General features: G+C 41.2%; 1 protein-coding gene across 11 annotated transcripts in view; it reads right to left on the reverse strand.

Annotated features, from left to right (window-relative positions):
- Positions 1-21,917, reverse strand: part of dmd (dystrophin) — a 1,961,093-nt gene that overhangs the window by 1,382,715 nt on the left and 556,461 nt on the right. For all 11 annotated transcript variants that reach the window (XM_072260552.1, XM_072260560.1, XM_072260554.1 and 8 more), the window contains exon 6: positions 1,515-1,687. In XM_072260552.1, coding sequence (XP_072116653.1) covers positions 1,515-1,687 — 173 coding nt within the window. The remainder of the gene's footprint in view (positions 1-1,514; positions 1,688-21,917) is intronic.

Genomic DNA, 21,917 nt, shown 5'->3' on the forward strand with positions numbered 1-21,917 from the left:
GCAGAGCCAACAGGCTTATTTAATCAATCGCCCAATGCAATATAAATGCCCATCATCATTTACTCTCATGTAGATCACTTGGCTACTTGGCTAGAATAATCTGTTTCCAATGCAGAATGATAACATCACTGAGAAGACTCTGATTATTATACACCAAATATTTAAAGATTATTTTGATTTAGGTCACTTTTTTTTGCATGTGAGAAGTATTTCTACAGTAAATCTCCTGGTCAATCTGCCTTCAAGTGAACATTAAATCAAGAATGTCCACTGAGAACCTGTGAATTCTCATGTCAGCTTCTGGATTTTGAATCAGCAAGAAATATCTTACAAGCATTTCAATGATTCCTTCCTGCTGGAAAGAAGCCCATAATGAACACTTCGAATGAGCAGTACCTTTTAGTTAGATCTCCTTTCAAATTCAGAAATAATGGTGCCACTTACAATGAACAGAGTCACTTTTTTGGGGTTAAATACAAAGCAGTTAATTTTGCATAATTATAATATGCAACGTTTAAATACAAATGGACAATAGTCTGCGAGTTTAAATTGGCAATTATGGATTGTAATTTTCTGAAAGTCTCCAAAGTAATTCTAATGGAAGCTAATTCCCGCTAATATATTCAATAAAATGAAGAGGCTTTTGTATATGAATCAGAAGCTTACGCTGTTCTAAAATTCATTGGCCAAGATGTTAACCTCTTGCATGGTGCATGTGTGGGGTTCAATTCTTGCATTCATCTACAATTCTCAACACTCACGAGGGGTATTTCACATAATAAAGATTTATGTCATTAACAATACTGCAATTAAATTCAGGACTTGGTCTCTTCAATAAAACCGTTTGTAGGTGCTGAAATGCCACATTGCAGCCACTATTCAGATGGGAAAGCTGCCCTCGAGGAAGGGAAGCTGTATCTCTTGGAGACAAAATTGAATTTTTCAGTGTAACAACATAAAAAGTTTTACAATGATCATGTTAGAAAAAAGATGGAAAGCAATTGGGAAGAACTATAACAGTGTGGTAATGACCTCCTTGGTTTTTATCGCCTAACATTATCCCTGTCATTGTTTCAGTGTTAATGATTCTGTTTTGTCTTCTTCACCCTACATTTGCCAATTAAACTGCAGGATCATGTTTTTTGAAAGATGCTCTTATGAAAGCTGGTTTCATTCAGGGAATTACATCTCATATTAACAGGGAACACTTCTTCTCTGCCTGAAAGGTGCAAGGTCCTATGATGGAGTCGTCTACAAAAGATTAGTGTTATTTTCAGCAGCTAGTGATAAGAGGTCTGCAAGCTTGCAGAAGCTTTTCCGATCTTATCCTCTTATTGTTGGTGAGTAAAGCTCCTTTTCAGATCAGTGCCAGCTCTCGAGTTTCTTTATGCACCAAGAGATAAGCTCACTGTGACAGAAAACCTCATGGTATTCTTACTGATGTAAAGAAGATACAAAACCAAACTTTAACCCACAAGATGGGGAACTTGGGAAGATCCTTTCCTCTTTCTTACCTGTGGCTGTGAATGAGAGCATTCAAGGCCAGGCCATCTGACCAGCTGGAGGTGAAATTGACGACATTAACTGGCTTGTAGTTACGGATGGATTGACGCACCCAGCTCAGCAGAATCTTCTCACTGTTAGTCTGCTGCAGGTTGGCCATGATGCCTTTCAGAACATCTTTCACCTTAAACAGATGACACAGAGTCAGCCAGGGTGACAACTGGATTTATCCCTAATGCACAGCATCTCATGCACAAAACTGATTCTTATCCACCACATTCAGAACACTCCCATTCTTGCCACCACTACACCTAGCCTCACACTCCACCATCAGCAAATGTGCTTTGAGCAGTAATTTTATCCACTACTCCACACAATCTTTCAGCAGCAGTCCATGGCCTGTTCCACACACTTCTGTTTCATCTTCTTTGGTGAATGACATAAGACATGATGAATGGGGATAGCATTAAACACTGCTCTATTTGGTAGGGAGGTACTTCATTAACATGGAATCCTAAAATCACAAAGGACAATAATAGGGCAGTCAGTTGGTCATGACTGAACTTCATCTTTGGGAATGTTCTCTAATTAATCCCTTTCTCCCCACTCCCCAGAGCTTTCCACACTACATCCTTTCAAAGGTACAAGTAATTTTCTTCCACGTGTTTCAACTGAACCCATTTCTGCTTTCTTTCCAGACACAGCATTCCAGGTCACAACATCTCATTGTGTAAAGATAAGGTTAGTCATATTACAGATGACTCTTCGTTTATCATCTTGGATCTCTAGACTTTTATTTACCAAATCTATCCCTTGGGGAAAAAATTCTGTGTTCTGCAACAGCCACCTGCAATTTATTCAAATATTCCCTGATACTCTTATGTTGAAGTGAGAAAAACAGCTTCTCCGATCTTTCCATTTAAGTTCCCCATTTCTGGAATGAACCTAATAAATCCACTCGCATCATATCATCAATGCTGATATGATTCCTTGTGCGTGAACACAACATATCAGCCGAGATTTAACCAGTGTTTGAAAGATTGAATGTAATCAACAAAAAAAATACAAGAAACAAATCAAGAATTCACATGCAAATTTATAAACAATTGAACATTTTAATTGTTCATTTTCACCAACATATCCTTATACAAAATCCAGGGCTTTTCCTCCCACCCTCTCACTGGAGGCCCTGGAAAATTAAGATAATAAAGTCTCCTCTGTTAAATTTTACAATTTTGTACTTAATGTCCTGAAAGATTATTACACTGAACTGTATCTGAATGATAAGAGAGAGAGATGGGGGTGGGGAGAGCCGGTGGGGGGGAAGTGGGGGGGAAGGGGAGGGAGCGAGGAGGGTAGATGGGGGAGAAGAGTCTTTCTAAAGTCCATGTTGACAACATCTACCTTCCTGCCCTCATCAATTCTTATGCACAAAATTATGCCGGCCAACTCTAATCAGTTTTTACCTTTCCAAATATAAACAATTTAATATCTCATGTCTTATTGTCACAATCTTGGCATCTTCACTTTGCAGGATTTTGCGTTTCAATTTGAAATATTATATTCCTATTCCTTCCACTTGAATTAGACCTTATTATTGTCACTACACTAGAGGCAATTTGTTCCTCCTTTTCTACCATTTTCTTAGACCTAGTTTGTCCATTTATACACTTATAGCTCATATTTCTCTCAGGCAGATCTGTTCATTTGTCCTCCATCGGACTCATCTTATCCATAAACTTTAATTGATGTTAATGCCTTTGGCCTTTCCCAGTCTTTCATAAACCTTGGTAATTCTCCTCAATGTTATTTGGTAGTGCCGATTTCAACCCACCCCACCCCCAAACCCATCCTCATCAAATTACTTAAAGCCCAATTTTCCTGTGAGGTCTAAACTTTTACCACTATTGATGTGCAGTTGAGATTCATTCTGAACTGCCCTCTAAATTGACCAAGAACGAGCATCAAATGCTGCCTTGCCAACAATGACCACATTCTAATAGAAACAGCTCTTTTTTGGAGGAATCATTGGCCAGTGTTCCACTGTTGTCCCAGCTGGTTAATTTACTTCACTCTTAATCCATCAGCACAGGTGCACCACAAAGCTGTGGGCTTAACCTCCTGCTCTACTCGCTTTATACTTATGATGAGGCTAAGCTAGCTCTAGTGCCATATTTGTCATTGGACAATCAAAGGTAGCAATGAGTAAGCATAAAGGAGGGAGATTGAAAATCTGACTAAACTATTATAAAAGAATATAAACTAGATACGGACATTGCAATTCTTAAATGGTGTGCATATTACTCGGATTTTACGCCGAATAAACTGGATGCTAGATTTAAGGACTAGACAGCTAAAGGAATAACAGCTATTTGCAATATAATGAAAGAAGGAACACTGTTCAGTTTTGAAATGCTCAAAGGGAATCACTTATTAGAAAAACAAGACTTTTACCGGTATTTACAGATGCGACAGTATGTTAATGACACGGTTGAAAATGTGGCCAAGGCAGGTACATGTCTGATAGAGCTATTTAGAAAAGCATATAATTCAAACAACGGTAGTAGAATCATGTCAAGTGTGTATAAGGGTTTGTCAAATCTTAAAACACATTTGACTTCATACATTAAAACAAAATGGGAGAAGGAAGGAGGGATAATAATATCTGAGGAAGACTGAACAATAATATGGAGGTATCAATGAAAGTGTACCAGTTCACAGAAATGCAGGGAGTTCCTGTGGAAAAACTTGATAAGGTATTTTATTACACCCTCTCAGAAACCCAATTATGATAGTAATCCCCCTGTTTGCTGGAGAAATTGTGGAGATCAAGGTGCAACCATTGTCATGTTTTCTGTGAGTGCCCCGTTATCAAAGACTATTGGAGTGGGATACATAATGCCCTACAAGACATCTTTAAATGTGACATACCCTTAGAGAGTAAGACCATATATTTTGGGTACATACCTCAAGAATGGTTGAAGAGAGATAAATATTTAATGAATGTACTGCTGGTGGCTGGTAAAAAGACCCTTACCAGGAAATGGTTATCATAGGAGAGCCCAACTTTAAATGTATGGATGGAAATTACAATGAACATTTACGAAATGGAGAAGATAACAGCATCTGTTAATCATAAGTTGGAACAATTTTATTCATACTGGAAAAATGGTTTAACTACAAAACACCTCATAGCCCTGATTTTATTCTCACAAGTCAATGAATATGTTGTAAAAAAAAATCACTCCCTACTCTGTACATGGTTTTCTTCTTTCAATTGTTCTTTTTTCTTTCTGCTTTCTATAGGTGTATACCTCAGATAAATATTATGTGGAGATCTGAGACAAATATGATTATATGATATATATATATATATATATATATATATATATATATACACACACACACACACACACACACACATATACACACACACATACATACATATACACACACACAGTATCTGAAATACATCTTATGGATATGTTTCTTGAATGATAAAATTCAATAAAAAATAAATTACCAAAAAAAAAGAAAACCTGACTGAGTGTTGCCAGGACAACCACCTCTTAATGTCAGCAAGACCAAGGAGCTGATTATTGACTTCAGGAGGAGGAAACCAGAGGTCCATGAGTCAGTAATCATCAGAGGATCAGAAGTGAAGTGGAAAAGGTCAGCAATTTAAAATTCCTCACTGTTATCATTTCAGAAGATCTGTCCTGGGTCCAGCACAAAAATGCAATTGAGAAGAAAATATGGTAGCGCCTCTATTTTCTTAAAGGTTTGTGAAGATTCTAAAGCTTTGACAAACTTTTATAGAAGTGAGGTGGAGAGTATATAGACAGGTTGCATCATGTCCTGGCATGGAAACACCAATTCTACTGGAATGGAAAATCTTACAAACAATGGTGGATACGGTCCAGTCCATCATAGGTAAAGCCCTCCCAACCATGAGCACATCTACACAGAGTGCTATTGCAGGAAAGCAGCATCTGTCATCATGCCCTCTCCCTCCCCACCCCATCGACCATCCAGACCATGCTCTCTTCTTGCTGCTGCCATCAGAAAGAAAGTAAAGGAGTCTCAGGATTCATGCCATCAGTTTTAGGATTACCCTCAACCATCAGGCTCTTGCACCAGGTATAACCTTCACTAACCCCATTGTTAAACTGTTCTCACAACCTATGGACTCACTCCCAAGGACTCTTCATCTCAAGATCTTGATATTATTGCTTATTTACCTATTATAATTATTTCCTTGTTGTTTTCTTCTGTGTTTGCACAGTTTGTTGTCTTCTGCAAATTGGTTGTTCGTTCCTCGTGCTGGCTGTAATCTTTCATTGATTCTACAGTATTATGTTTTCTGGATTTACTATGAATGCATGCAAGAAAACGAATCTTACGGTTGTACTGTATATGGTGAAATATATGTACTTTGATAATAATTTTACTTTGAATGTTTTGATATTCTGTGAAAGGAAAATATAACGATCAAATTCATTTTAATACCATCATCAAGTTTACTTTTGGTATGGAGTCTCAGGGAAGAAAAAGACTAATACTTTAAGTGAAAGTGAAAACGAAGTCAATTATCGACTGCTTTGCTGCCCATGTGTTAGGGATAAGATTACGTGTGTGCAAATGATTCAGGACATCAAATCACCATTTCCATTTAGCCCAGCCCACTGAATTATCTATTAAGATATTTTCTCATTCAAATGCTGCAAAGCTCAATATCTTTCAGGACAAGCTGTGGTGAAGACAAATCTAAATCTTGACTTCAACTTGAAAAATGAGAGCAGTACAGCTATTTTCCTCAATTACATGGGAGCTAATGATCTGATCTCTGAATTCGAAATAATGGAAAAGTTAAAAAAAAACTAAGTGAAAGTGAATATAATCAACATGATTATATTCCAACATACGATAGAAATCAATAATGGAAATCTTTACTTGCTACATGATTTTTTTATCATTCATCTTCTACATCAGAAAATCAGCAGCTTTCCTGGTGAAGACATGATGACATACCAAAATAAAAGAGCCAATAAATTAATTCACAAATATAAAAATGAATTTTGTTTTCAATGCAAAAACAGTATTATCTCCTCTCCAGCAGAGACTGACTTGATGTGCTGCCACAGAGTCTGTTAGCATGCAAACTTATCAATGGGAACACAGGAACAGGAATATATCATTCCTATCCTCAAGGCTTGTTATCCTATTCCATCAGATAAAGGAGTTAGGCAGTAAGCTGAAAATCAGGACCTCAAGGGTAGTAATCTCCAGACTGCTGCCTGTGCCACACGCCAGAGAGTATAAGAATAGGATATTAGGGCAGACAAATGTGTGGCTGAAGAACTGGTGCCAGGGCAGGGTTTCAGATTTGAGGATCACTGGGACTCTTTCGGGGAAGGTAGATTGGGACAAAAGGGACAGGATACACCTGAACTTGAGGAGACTAATATCCAAGCAGGTAGGTTTGCTTGGTCTGTTGGAGAGGGTTTAAACTTGGTTGGCAGGGGATGGGAACCAGAACAATTAGATCAGAGGATGAAGCAACTGTTGTAAAGGTAGATGAAATGTGTAGAAAGACTCTGAGGAGGACAGGTGGTAGATAGGGCATAATTGCAATCAGTTGGCTGGATTAAAATGTATCTAATGCGAGAAGTATCAGGAAGAAAGGTGATGAATATAGAGCATGGGTCAGTACATAGAACTAGAATATTGTGGCCATTACAGAAACTTGGTTATCACACGGGCAGGAATGGATAATGGAAGCCCTGGGGTTTATATCTTTCAAAAGGGTCAGGGAAGGAGGTAAGATGTGGGGGAGTGTCATTCCTAATCAGATATAGTACGACGGATGCAGAAAAAGGCATCATAGAGGGGTTTTCCACTGAGCGTGGGTGGAAGTCAGAAACAGGAAGGGGGCAAGCATTCTATTTGAAGTATTCTACAGACAACCCAATAGCAACAGAGACACTGAGGAGCAAATCACGAGGCAGCTTTTGGAAAGGTGCCAAAGTAACAGTATTGTTGTCATAGGTGACTTTAATTTCCCTAATATTTTTTGGCAACTCCTTGGTGTTAGGTATGCACAGAAAGGATTCCTGACACACTGTGGACAGACTGACGAGTGAAGGGGACATTCAGGATCTGATATTAGGCAATTGGTTGAGAGATCTCTTGGTGTGTGAGCATTTCGGAGAGAGTGACCACATTTCCTTGACCTTTACCATAACCTTGGACAGGGATAAAAGCAGATGGTAAGGAGGTATTTAATTAGAGGAAGGGGAATTATGATGCAATTAAGCAGGAACTTGGGAGTGTAAATTGGCAACAGATGTACTCAGAAATGCACAATGGAAATGTGGACATTGACAGGGAGCTCTTAAATGGGGTTCTGGATCTGTTTGTCCCTTAGAGGCAGAGAAAGAATGTAAGAGTGAAGGAAATACGGTTGACAAGAGAGGCAGAATATCTTATCAAGAGGAAGAAAGAAGAATACTTAAGGTTTAGGAAGCAAGAGAGAGCTCCTTTGAGTTACAAGGTAGTGAGGAATGAGCTTAAGAAGGGACTAATGAAGTCCTTGGCAAGTAGGATTAAGGATCAAGGCATTCTACACATAAGTGAACAACAGGAGGATGACTACAGGGAGGATGGGACCAATCAGGGATTAAAGAGAAAACATGTGCCTGGAGTCAGAGAATGTAGGGGAGGTCCTTAATGAATATTTTACTTCAGTACTCACATGTGAGGGGGACCTTAACCAAAGTGAAGAGAGCATAGAACAGGCTAATATGCTGGAATGTGTAGCCATTAAGAAAGAGAATGTGCTGGGACATTTGTAAAACATTAGGACAGATAAGTGCCTGAGGCAGAATGGGAAATGCCCTAGGAAGTAAAGGAAGAGATTAATCTTTTGCTATGTTCCTTGCATCCTAAATGGCCACAAAGTAGTACCAGAAAATTGGAGAGCAGCAAATGTTATTCCTTTATTCAAAGAGGGTAATAGAATAATCCTGTAAGTGAGTCTTACATCAATGGCGGGCAAACATCAGAATCAGAATTATTATCACCGGCATGTGACGTGAAATTTGTTAACTAAGCAGCAGCAGTTCAATGCAATACACAATCTAGCAGAGAGAAAAAAATAGTAATAATAAATAAACAAGTAAATCAATTACATATATTGAATAGATTTTAAAAATGTGCAAATACAGAAATAGTGTATATTAAAAACAAAGTGAGGTAGTGTCCAAACCTTCAATGTCATTCAGGAATCAGACGGCAGAGGGGAAGAAGCTGTTCCTCAATCATTGAGTCTGTGCCTTCAGGCCTCTGTACCTCCTACCTGATGGTAACAGTGAGAAAAGGGCATGCCCTGGGTGCTGGAGGTCCTTAATAATGGACGCTGCCTTTCTAAGACACCGCTCCCTAAAGGTGTCCTGGGTACTTTGTAGGCTAGTGCCCAAGATGGAGCTGACTAGGTTCTGCAGCTTCTTTTGGTCCCATGTAGGAGCCCTTCCATTTGGAGATGTTTCTTTGAGACAGGTTTTACAAGAATTTGGAGAAGCATTGTCTGATTAGCGATAGTCAGCATGGCTTTCTGAGGGGCAAGTCACCCCTCATAATCCTGAGTGAATTCTTCAAGATAGTGACAAAACAAATTGATGAGAGAACAGCAGTGGATGTGGTGTACCTGGATTTTAGTCAGGCTTCAACAAGGTTCCCCATGGTAGGCTCATTCAGAAAGCCAGGAGGTATGGGATTCAGGGAGCTTGGCTGCGTGGATTCAAGATTGTTTTACCCACAGAAGGCAGAGAGCGGTTGTAGATGGAGTGCATTCTGCCAGCAGGTTGGTGACCTGTGGTGTTGTACAGGAATCTTTCTAGGATCCCTGCTCTTTGTGATTTTTGTAAATGCCTTGGATGGGAAAGTGGAAGGGTGGGTGAGTAAGCATGCAGATGACACAAAGGTTGGTGGTGTTGTGGATAGCGCAGAAGTTTGTCATACATTACAACAAAACAATGAGAGGATGCAGAGCTGGGCTGAGAAGTGGCAGATAGAGTTCAATCTAAAAATGTGTGAAGTGATTCACTTTGGAAAGTCAAAATTTAAGATAGAGTAAAGGGTAAATGGCAGGATTTAGCAGCATGGAGGAACAGAGGGATGTTGACGTACACATCCACAGATCCTTCAAAGTTGCCACGCAAATTGATAGGGTTGTTCAGAAGGTCTTTTGATCTTCATAGTCGGGGGATTGAGTTCAAGAGTGACAAGGTGATGTTGCAGCTCTATAAAACCCTGATTAGATCACACTTGGAGTATTGTGTTCAGCTCTGATTGCCACATTATAAGAAGGATATGGAAGCTTTAGAGAGGGTGCAGAAGAGATTTACCTGGATGCTGCCTTGACAAGAGAGCATTTCTTCTGAGGATAGGTTGAGCGAGCTAGGGCTTTAAATTTTGGAGCGAAGAAGGTTGAGAAGTGACCCGATAGCAGTGTACAAGATGACAATCAGCATTGAGTGGATAGCTAGCATCTTTTTCCCAGGGTATAAATGGCTAGTATGAGATAGCATAATTTTAAGGTGATAAGGTAAAAGAAAAATGGAGGGTTATGCGGGAGGGCAGTATTTGGTTGATCCTGGAGTAAGTTAAAAGTTCAGCACAACATCATGAGCCAAAGGGCCTGTACTATTCTTGGTTCTGTGCAGGGGCTGACATGGTTGTAGCTCTACTACTTTCCATTGCCCCACAATCCTTGAAACCTTCCCATCTCAGTCTTGAAATCGTCAAGTGACTCAACTTCTTTAAGCCTTCACAGAAAATAGCTTCAGATTACCACCATCATTTCTGAGATGAATTGCTTATCTGATTTGAATCCCAGATGCTCTGGTAGTAGTTTTATTGCTGCTCATCCTTTTCAGTATAGGAAACTGATTTTTGGTGCAAGGCCTCCATCAATTTCAATGTCTGACTTCAAACATTACTCAATATTAAAATTTTCAGACAACACAAACCAACTTTATGGAATTTACATTACTGAAAATTGGCTGGCACCAGGGCAGGAATGGATTCTCAATATTCCTGGATGTCAGTGCTTTAAAAGGGATAGAGAGGGGGGAAAGGGGGAGGAGGGGTGACATTACTGGTCAGGGATTACAGAGAGGGTGGGTAATGTAGCAGGATCCTCTTTTGAGTCAGTATGGGTGGAAGTCAGGAACAGGAAGGGAGCAGTTACTCGATTGGGGGTATTCTACAGGCCCCCTGGTAGCAGCAGAGATACAAAGGAGCAGATTGGGAGGCAGATTTTGGAAAGGTGCAAAAACAACAGGGTTGTTATCATGGGTGACTTTAACTTCCCTAATATTGATTGACACCTGATTAGTTCCAAGGGTTTAGATGGGGCAGAGTTTGTTAAGTGTGTCCAGGACGGATTCCTGTCACAGTATGTGGACAGGCTGACTAGGGGGAATGCCATACTAGATAACGAACCACGTCAGGTCACAGATCTCTCAGTGGGTGAGCATCTGGGGGACAGTGACCACCGCTCCCTGGCCTTTAGCGTTATCATGGAAAAGGACAGAAACATAGAGGACAGGAAAATTTTCAATTGGGGAAGGGCAAATTATGAGGCTATAAGGCTAGAACTTGCGGGTGTGAACTGGGATGATGTTTTTGCAAAGAAATGTACTATGGACATGTGGTCGATGTTTAGAGATCATTTGCGGGATGTTAGGGATAAATTTGTACCGGTGAGAAAGATAAAGAATGGTAGGGTGAAGGAACCATGGGTGACAAGTGAGGTGGAAAATCTAGTCAGGTGGAAGAAGGCAGCATACATGAGGTTTAGGAAGCAAGGATTAGATGGGTCTATTGAGGAATATAGGGAAGCAAGAAAGGAGCTGAGAAGAGCAAGAAGGGCGCATGAGAAGGCCTTAGTGAGTAGGGTAAAGGAAAACCCCAAGACATTCTTCAATTATGTGAAGGAAAAAAGGATGACAGGAGTGGAGTTAGGACCGATTAGAGATAAAGATGGGAAGATGTGCCTGGAGGCTGTGGAAGTGAGCGAGGTCCTCAATGAATACTTCTCTTCGGTATTCACCAATGAGAGGGAACTTGATGATGGTGAGGACAATATGAGTGAGGTTGATCTTCTGGAGCATGTTGATATTAAGGAAGAGGAGGTATTGGAGTTGTTAAAATACATTAGGACAGGTAAGTCCCCGGGGCCTAAAGGAATATTCCCCAGGCTGCTCCACGAGGTGAAGGAAGAGATTGCTGAGCCTCTGGCTAGGATCTTTATGTCCTCATTGTCCACGGGAATGGTACCGGAGGATTGGAGGGAGGCAAATGTTGTCCCCTTGTTCAAAAAAGGTAGCAGGGATAGTCCGGGTAATTATAGACCAGTGAGCCTTACATCTGTGGTGGGAAAGCTGTTGGAAAAGATTCTTAGAGTTAGGATCTCTGGGCATTTAGAGAATCATGGTCTGATCAGGGACAGTCAGCATGGCTTTGTGAAGGGCAGATCGTGTCTAACAAACCTGATAGAGTTCTTTGAGAAGGTGACCAGGCATATAGATGAGGGTAGTGCAGTGGATGTGATCTATATGAATTTTAGTAAGGCATTTGACAAGGTTCCACACAGTAGGCTTATTCAGAAAGTCAGGAGGCATGGAATCCAGGGAAGTTTGGCCAGGTGGATTCAGAATTGGCTTGCCTGCAGAAGGCAGAGGGTCGTGGTGGAGGGAGTACGTTCAGATTGGAGGATTGTGACTAGTGGTGTCCCACAAGGATCTGTTCTGGGATCTCTACTTTTCGTGATTTTTATTAACAACCTGGATGTGGGGGTAGAAGGGTGGGTTGGCAAGTTTGCAGACGACACAAAGGTTGGTGGTGTTGTAGATAGTGTAGAGGATTGTCAAAGATTGCAGAGAGACATTGATAAGATGCAGGAGTGGGCTGGGAAGTGGCAGATGGAGTTCAACCAGGAGAAGTATGAGGTGGTACACTTTGGAAGGACCAACTCCAAGGCAGAGTACAAAGTAAATGGCAGGATACTTGGTAGTGTGGAGAAGCACAGGGATCTCGGGGTACATGTCCACAGATCCCTGAAAGTTGCCTCACAGGTGGATAGGGTAGTTAAGAAAGCTTACGGGGTGTTAGCTTTCATAAATCGAGGGATAGAGTTTAAGAGTCGCGATGTAATGATGCAGCTCTATAAAACTCTGGTTAGGCCACACTTGAAGTACTGTGTCCAGTTCTGGTCACCTCACTATAGGAAGGATGTGGAAGCATTGGAAAGGGTACAGAGGAGATTTACCAGGATGCTGCCTGGTTTAGAGAGTATGCATTATGATCAGAGATTAAGGGAGCTAGGGATTTACTCTTTGGAAAGGAGGAGGATGAGAGGAGACATGATAGAGGTGTACAAGATAATAAGAGGAATAGATAGAGTGGATAACCAGCGCCTCTTCCCCAGGGCACCACTGCTCAATACAAGAGGACATGGCTTTAAGGTAAGGGGTGGGAAGTTCAAAGGGGATATTAGAGGAAGGTTTTTTACTCAGAGAGTGGTTGGTGCATGGAATGCACTGCCTGAGTCAGTGGTGGAGGCAAATACACTAGTAAAGTTTAAGTGACTACCAGACAGGTATATGGAGGAATTTAAGGTGGGGGGTTATATGGGAGGCAGAGTTTGAGGGTCGGCACAACATGGTGGGTCAAAGGGCCTGTACTGTGCTGTACTGTTCTATGTTCTATAACTTCTCCTTTTAATTTAACCATTAAAGCTCAACGCCATTCTGCATTACCTGCTTTATAGGTGAATACCACATTCCCCATGACGCGATATGGCAGATTTAACACACAAAGAATCTGTGCAAATGAAGCACCCTTTGTTCAGTTTTCATATCCCAACCATCATCTGGTGATGCTTGTTTGCCATCACCTGATGATGGTTGGTGAGGGGGAAATTGGCAAAGTGTGACAGACTGCAGCAGCAAATGCAAACAGAAGTATGAAGCAGAGAGAAACCCCCTCAGAATGTATGTAGCATTTGTAGCAAGATACAGATTTATAAAACTTTGTATAGCCATATAAAATTTTAGTAAGGCTACACTTGTGTATTTTGAGAAGTCTGTTGCCCCATTGTAGGAAGGGTATGGAGACTGTGAAAAGGGTCCAGAACTGCTTTAGCAAGATGCTATCTGGCTTACAGGGCATAAGCAGAAAGGAAAGATTGGACAAACTTGAGTGTTTTCCTTAGTGTCAGAGGTTGAGGGGTGTCCTGATAGACATTTTAAAAATTATGACAGCCAAGGAAACGTACCACCAGGTGGTTTTGACATCCATCATCTTCATATGCTTCGAGAGGCTTGTCATGGCACTCAGTAACTCTGGGCTCCTAAACCACCTTGACCCACTGTAATTCACCTTCCATTGAAACAAGCTTCCCTGGCCCTACACTCATCCCTAGAGTATCTGAACTGTAAAGACACCTACATCAGACTATTGTTTATTGACTACAGCTCCGCGTTCAGTACTGTAATTCAAACCAAACTCTTAGACCTGGGACTCAACACCTCTCTTTGCAACTGAATCATTAACATCCTGACCAACAGACTACAATCAGTGAATATAAGCAGCAACACCTTCACTCTGATTATCATCAACACTGATGCCCCACAAGGCTGCGACCTCTGCACCCTACTCTATTCCTTGTATACTCATGGCTGCATGGTCCAATTTTGCTCTAACTCCATCTACTTGTTTGCAGTAGTGAGCTTTATCTCAAATAACAACGAGTTGGAGTAAAGTAAGTAGATGGAACCTGGAGACATGGTGTCGTGACAATAATATTTCCCTCAGTATCAGCAAAATAAATGAGTTGGTCATTGACTGCAGGCAGTGGGGTGGTGCTTAAATCAATAATGTTGAGGTCAAGAGTTTGAGACCTTAAAGTTCCTGGGAGCAAACATCACCAGTAGCCTGTGCTGACTCAACCATGATGATAATGTAGCTATGAGAGCTCACCAGATCCTCTGATTCCTCTTAAAAAAATATGGCTCATCTCCTTGGACCCTTAGCAATTTTTAATGGATGCACCATTCCTGCTGCCTTGGGAGTTCACGGCTGTTATTATCACAGCTGTGTATCTTCCACTGCAGGTTGAAACTGACCTGGCTCTCAAGGAACTGTACAAGACCATCAGCAGCCTGGAGACTGCACACTTAGAGGCTGCCTTCATCGTCACTGGTGACTTTAATAGAGCATCACTGTCTAAAATCTCTCCAAAGTTTTGTCAACACATCCAGGTGAGCACACGGGGAGATAGCATACTCAACCACTGCTACTCTCCCTTCCACAATGCTTACAAAGTACTCCTCCACCCGCTCTTTGGAAAATCAGATCACTCCTCCAACTTGCTTCTGCCGACATACAGGCAGAAGCTGAAACAAGAGGTAGCCATTGTTAAAACCATCCACTGTTGGTCTGACCAGTCGGTCTCCATGCTACAGGACTGCTTTGATTATGTCAACTGGAATGCCTTTCATGATGAGGATGTCTCCGAGTTCATGGAAGGGGTCACGAGTTTCATTCGGAAGTGCATCGAGGATGTTGTCCCCCAAAAATCAGTCAGCGTCTATCCAAACCAGAAACTTTGGATCAACAGTTCCATGTGAGCAGCACTAACCGCACAAGGTAGCTTACATTGCCGGTAATCAACAGGAACTCAGTTACGATCTATGCAAAGTCATCAAAGCAGCGAAACAAGAACACAAGGACAGGATCCATACATAAGTCTCCACCAACAACACGCACAGCTTATGGTAAGTTCTGCACACCATCTCAGACTACAAAGCTAAATGCTGTGGTGTTTACAACATCCCTGCCTCTCTCTCAGATGAGCTAAATCTTTTTTACGCTTGGTTTGATATCACCAACACTGAGCCTCCGGAGCAACCTGCACCTTAGTCATCTCTGAGGCTGAAATATGGTGTTTCTAACAAGTGGACAGTCACATGTGTGATGGGATCCTGAACTACCCCTATTAACTGTGCTTTTGAAAAGAGAGAGAGACGAAGACTAACTGTGGGACTGTCACTTTAAGGAACAAGAAAGAGCTGGTTCTATACGGTCACAATTGAGAGCATCCTGACTGGCTGCATCACTGCCTGGTATGGGATTGATTCCCTCAATTGCAGGACCCTGCAGAGAGTGGTGTGGACAGCCAAGTGGATCTGTAGATGTGAACTTCCCACTCTTGGTTATATTTAAGAGGGAGTTAGATATGGCGCTTGTGACTAAAGGGATCGGGGGTATGGAGAGAAGGCAGGTACAGGGTTCTGAGTTGGAGGATCAGCCATGATCGTACTGAATGGCGGTGCAGGCTTGAAGGGCCGAATGGCCTACTCCTGCACCTATTTTCTATGTTTCTATGTTTCTATTCAGGGCATTTACAAATACATGTGTGTAAAAAGGGCCCGAAGGATCATTGGGGACCTGAGTCACCCCAACCACAAACTGTTCCAACTGCTACCATCTGGGAAATGATACTGCAGTATAAAAGCCGGGACCAATAGGCTCCAGGACAGCTTCTTTAACCAGGCCATCAGACTGATTAATTCATGCTGATACAATTGTATTTTTATATTATAGTGACTGGCCTGTTGTACATACTATTTATTATAAATTACTATAAATTACACATTGTATTTAGACAGAGACATAACATAAAGATTTTTACTCCTCATGTATGTGAAGGATGCAAGTAATAAAGACAATTTAATTCAATGTATCCTATCCAGATGCATCATGTTTCCACCCAACGATTGCTCTGCCCATGACTGCATAAAAATTGCAGAGAGTTGTGGACACAGCTCAACACATCACAAAAATCAGCCTCCCCTCCATAGACCCTTTCTACACTTATTGATGTCCTGGTAAAGCAGCCAACATAATGAAGACTTCACCCACCTTGGACATTCTCTCATTTTCCTAAAAGCACGGATCACCAATCTCAAGGACAGATTCAGGCCCACTGTTATAAAACTATTGAACAGCTCACTAGTATGATACAGTGGACTCTAAACCTCACAATCTACCTCATAATGACCTTGCACCTTATTACCTATCTGCCCTGCACTTTCTTTATAACTGCAGCACTCTATTCTGCACACTGTTATTGTTTTACCCTGTATTACCTCAATGCAGTGTTGTAATGAAATGATCTGTATGAACGGTATGCAAAAGAAACTTTTCATTGTACCTCAGTGCATTTGACAAAAATAAATTAATTTACTGCAGATAGTGTAGACAGTCAGAATCTTTACCCCAGTGTACACCAGAACATTAAGAGGGGTAAGTTGGCTTGTTTTGTATGCACACAGAGGGTGATCGGTTCCTGCAACAGGTTATCAGGGTAGTAGCGGATGCGCACAGTTTGGAAGAGTTTCGGAAGATTTTAGATAGACATATGAATATGAAGGGAATGGATTATGAACAGGAGGAAGACATTCAGCATAAATTGGCACCAATATCAGCAGAAAATCATGGCCAAATGGCCGGTTCAGTACTAAATCGTTCCATCTTCCTATAGTTGAGTTAACAGTACAAATAGCAACATACAAGTATGATCTAATATCTGTTATGGCGATGTGGCTGACTAATGGTCACATTAGTCCATGTTCCAAACGTACAAGCCTAAAGGGAATGAGGTGGAGTAGTCTTGATAATCAAGGAGCCGAGTCATGATCTAAGGGTTATGTTAGATCTGATTGTAAGTAATAATTGATGAGAAATCTTTTGTTTAAACATCTCAGAGGATGTGACACCACAATATGATAGAATTCTGACTGCATTTTGAGGGAGAACACCACAGGATCATAACTACTACCTTAAATTTAAATGGCCAATTATAATGGTATGAAGGTAGAGCTGTGGGAAATAAACAGAGAGAACTCAGATGATGAACAGCAGCAGATATTTTAACAGATAGTTTGTCATACTCAGGAGGAATTTATCCCAATTAACTTCATAGAATTATGCAGCATGTAGACAAGACCTTTGGCCGAACTGATCCATGCCAACTAAGTTGCCGATCTGATTTGTCTGTGTTTGGCTCACATCCCTCTGAAGATTTCCTGTCTATGCACACGCCTTTTAAAAAGGGGTATTTAATGCAAAACAGGTGCAAACTTCAGCTAACAAAGGATGTCAAATATCATATTAAATTGAAAAGTAAGGCATCAAAGCAACAAGACCTGGAAAGATTTTAGCATCAGCAGCAAAACACCTAAATATTTTGAGAAAGGACAGAATAATTTTGAGAAGACAAATAATATGCAAATAGGAAAGTGGTAACTGAGGCTACATCCACACTAAACCGGATAAATCCATAACCGAAGCTTTTTCTCTTCATTTTGACCCTCCGTCCACAATGAAACGGCGTTTTCCTCCCCTAAAGTGTGTAAATTTGAAAACACCGATTTTGCAGAGCAGTGTGGACGCGGTAAACGGATATTTTTAAGAACGCTGTCATGACGTGCCGGAACAGATGGCAGCAGCGCGGCATTTCATTGTTTTCTTGAACGCAACCTAACAATTTCAGAACAGACGGCAACGAGACTGAAGCCAGAAGAGTTAGAAATATACTCACCAAATACTTTGACCCATAGCTTACTGAATAAACAAGTATACTCACTTTGCCCTGTTTTCTGTCCTTGCTTGTATGAAGGTGGTTTACCTATTTATGTAAGTACTTCTCTAACAATAGATGTGTAACAGCCTAATGTAACATTGTATGGAAATACAAGATAGCACTGATGCAGACATGTTTTATACATTTAACCAGGCACTTTATTTGTCATGGTCCCTTGTGGCAATCCCCCACCTCACTATTTACCTCAGGAATTGGGCTTCAATCCCCTAGTTTAATTTCCAATCATTCCCAGGTTCCACTAACTACACACACCTGCTTTCCATCAGAAAATGCAGGATAAAGACCCTGTGATCACAAGAAGGAGCTGCCAGTTTGTCGGTCGACTCCAGTGTGAGTAACCTTGTTTCATGGTTCTTAAGGCTGTTAGTTCTAAGTCTAGACTCTGCCCCCGCGCCAGTGTTCTGCACTTGGGTTCATCCACCGCCACGCTCGTGTAACATTATTAATGTATTGCTTGTGCAAACATTCAATAGATGCAATTGTCACTTTTGCCCAGTAACTTGTTTTATTGCACATGTTAAATACAGCAAAATAATACACAAAGACATGGCAAAAGTAAAGGCAAACAAATGAGGAAACAGCGAATTTCCCTTTTGCCCAGTAACAAGACTTATTGCATTTAGTTGTAGCTGTCGTCCCTTTCATCAGTGAAGAGACTATGGCTGTAGGAAATGTTTCTGGACAAACACGCACCAAGTCTTTCGTTTGGCAATTTCCTTTTAAGTTTTTCTAGTCTAACAGGACAAACACGTACACAGGACAAACACGCACCAAGTACACTGTTTCCTCTTCGCTTGTTTTCTGTGTGTCCTGCGCATGCCCAGTAGGAGGAGATTCGCCCAAATATCCGTTCTAATGTGGACGGAGGTATTTTGAAAAACACCTGGTGTGGACGCCTGTCGTTTTTACGCGAAACCAGTGTTTTCAAAATTATCCAGTCTAGTGTGGACGTAGCCTCAGAGAAGCATAGGATCTCTTGAGAACAAGGGATTGGTGAATTAATAATGGAAAACAAAGGAATGGCCATGATGTTAAATCTGTATCTTTGCATCAGTTTTCAGCATAGATGACACTGAAAATATCCCACAAGATAACAAATGGGCTAATAAACTAACAGAGAGGAATTTGTGAAAAAGAAATCGCAATCACAAGGGGAAAGGTATTCTATAAACTCAAGTAGAAAAAGGCAGATAAGTCATTGGGACACAATGGCTTACACCCATTGAAGTGATAGTAGACCCATTGATTGAACATTTTTAGAACTTGGTAAATTCAGGAAGGGTACGAGAAGGGTGGAAAACAACTAGCATTATTTCCTGATTCAATATAAAGCAGGGAACTATGAGTTGGTTTGTTTAATATGTGTTGTTGATAAGAAGCTACCATCAATAATCATTTAAGAAAGCTCAATATGAACAACGCAAACACGAGGAAATCTGCAGATGCAGGAATTCAAGCAATACACATAAAAAATGCTGGTGAACGCAGCAGGCCAGGCACCATCTATAGGAAGAGGTACAGTCGACGTTTCTGGCCGAGACCCTTCATCAGGACTAACTGAAAGAAGAGGTAGTAAGAGATTTGAAAGGGGGAGGGGGAGCGGGAGATCCAAAGTGATAGGAGAAGACAGGAGGGGAAGGGATGGAGCTAGGAGCTGGAAAGTTGATTGGCAAAAGGGATACGAGGCTGGAGAAGGGAGAGGATCATGGGATGGGAGGCCTAGGGTTAAAGAAAGGGAGAGGGGAGCCTAGGGGATGGGCAAGGATATGAACAATATCAACAAACCTGGTCTACACGGTTTTATGAAAGGTAAACCCATGTTTGACAAATTTGCTGAATATCCCTCAAGACATGACAAGGAGATTTGATAACAGGGGAAACTGTTGATATTGTGCATCTAAATTTCCAAAAGACATTTAACAAAGCACCACTCAGAGACTGGTGCACATGTTAAAAAACCAAGATACCAAAAGAATCAAGTTAGGATGGATTTACAAACTGACCATCACACAGAAAACAGAATTAGTACAAGCAGGTCCTTTTCAGGCCAAAGGGTTATAATTAGTGGAGTACTCTTGGAATCAGTCACGCCTCTCGACTGCTACTATAAACATTGATGACCTGGGGCAGGGAACAAAATGCAGGTTTCCAAGTTTGCCAATGATATGAAAATAGATAGAAGGACATGCTGTGTCGAAGATATTGTGGATAGAGATAGATGAAGCAACTAGACAAAAATCTGGCAAGATTCTGGACAAGTATGAGGTCACACACTGTGGAAAAAGGAAACTAAAGGCAGATTATATAAATGGATAGAGACTACAAATGACGAACATTCAGAGAAATCTAGATGATCTAATGCATAAATCACTATAAGTTTGCAGGGAGGTTAGGACGGCAGGCAGAAATTAAACAATCAGTTGGCGTCTCAGCCTTTATTGCAAAGGTAAACACAATAGATTCTGCAGATGCTGGAAAACCAGTAAAACACACATAAAATGCTGGAGGAACTCAGCAGGCTACATCTATGGAAATGAATAAGTAGTTGGTGTTTCAGGCTGAGAACCTTCTTCAGCACTGGAAATTGAGGGGGAAGTTGCCAGAATAAAAAGTCGGGGGAAAGAAGAAAGAGGGCAAGCTAGAAAATGAAAGGAGAACCCAGGTGGGTGAGAAAGGTAAAGGGTTGGACAGGGAGGAATCTGGTAGGAGAGAAGAATAGACCATGGGATAGAGGGAAGAGAGAGGGGCACCGGGGACGGTAATAAGCAGGTGAGGAGAAGAGGCCAAAGTGGTGAAGGAAACAGAGAAGGAAGAAGGAAAAAAAATTACTGGAAGGAAAAAATGATGATCATACCATCAGGTTGGAGGCTACCAAGATGGAATAGGAGGTGTTGCTCCTCCACCCTGAGAGTGGCCTCATCGTGATATTTTGCAAAGATGATGAATTTTAAGCATTGGGAGATTCTGCTCCAGTCACACAGAGCACTGGTGAGGCTACACCTGAAACACTGCACAAAGTTTTGGTCCCTTTATCTAAAAGCAGCTTCACAGGACTTCTAAAAGAGCATCTCCAGGCAAATCCCCGAGATCAGTTTGCCCTATCAGAAGCAGTTTAGCAGCTTGGATCTGTATTTCTTGGAGTCGAGAAGGATGAGGGATGACTTCATTCAAACAGATAAAATCCAAAATGAGCTCAAGAGGGTAGATGTTGAGCTGTTGCTGTCAGTGCAACAATCACAAAACAGCCCAACCAATTAAAATGAAGTGTGCAGAAATGTCTTCTCTCAGAGGATAGTGCGTCTCTGCCCCAGAAGGTGATGAAAGCCAGATCATTACACATATGACAGGCGGAGAAAGAAAAATATTTGCAAGGTCAATGAATTATGAGGAACTGGTAGAGGAGAGTTGAGGTCAGCATACCTAGATCAGCAGTGATGATAATGAATGGCAGGACAGGTGAGAGGAGTGAATTGACCTCGCCCTGCTCCTTTCTGATTGTGTTATACAGAACACAAAAAACTATAGAATGAGGAACAGGTTATTTGCCCCACAATGTCTGCACCAACCATGATGCCAATGACTGATGTCAGATCTACAGCAGGGATAGTTTCTGGTGGGTGAGTGGGAAATACTCAGGCATCAGGACAGTGATGTTTGTATTGAAAATGATAGAAACAGGTTT

Source organism: Mobula birostris, chromosome 6 (assembly GCF_030028105.1).
Source record: "Mobula birostris isolate sMobBir1 chromosome 6, sMobBir1.hap1, whole genome shotgun sequence".
Classification (NCBI taxonomy): Eukaryota; Metazoa; Chordata; class Chondrichthyes; order Myliobatiformes; family Myliobatidae; genus Mobula; species Mobula birostris.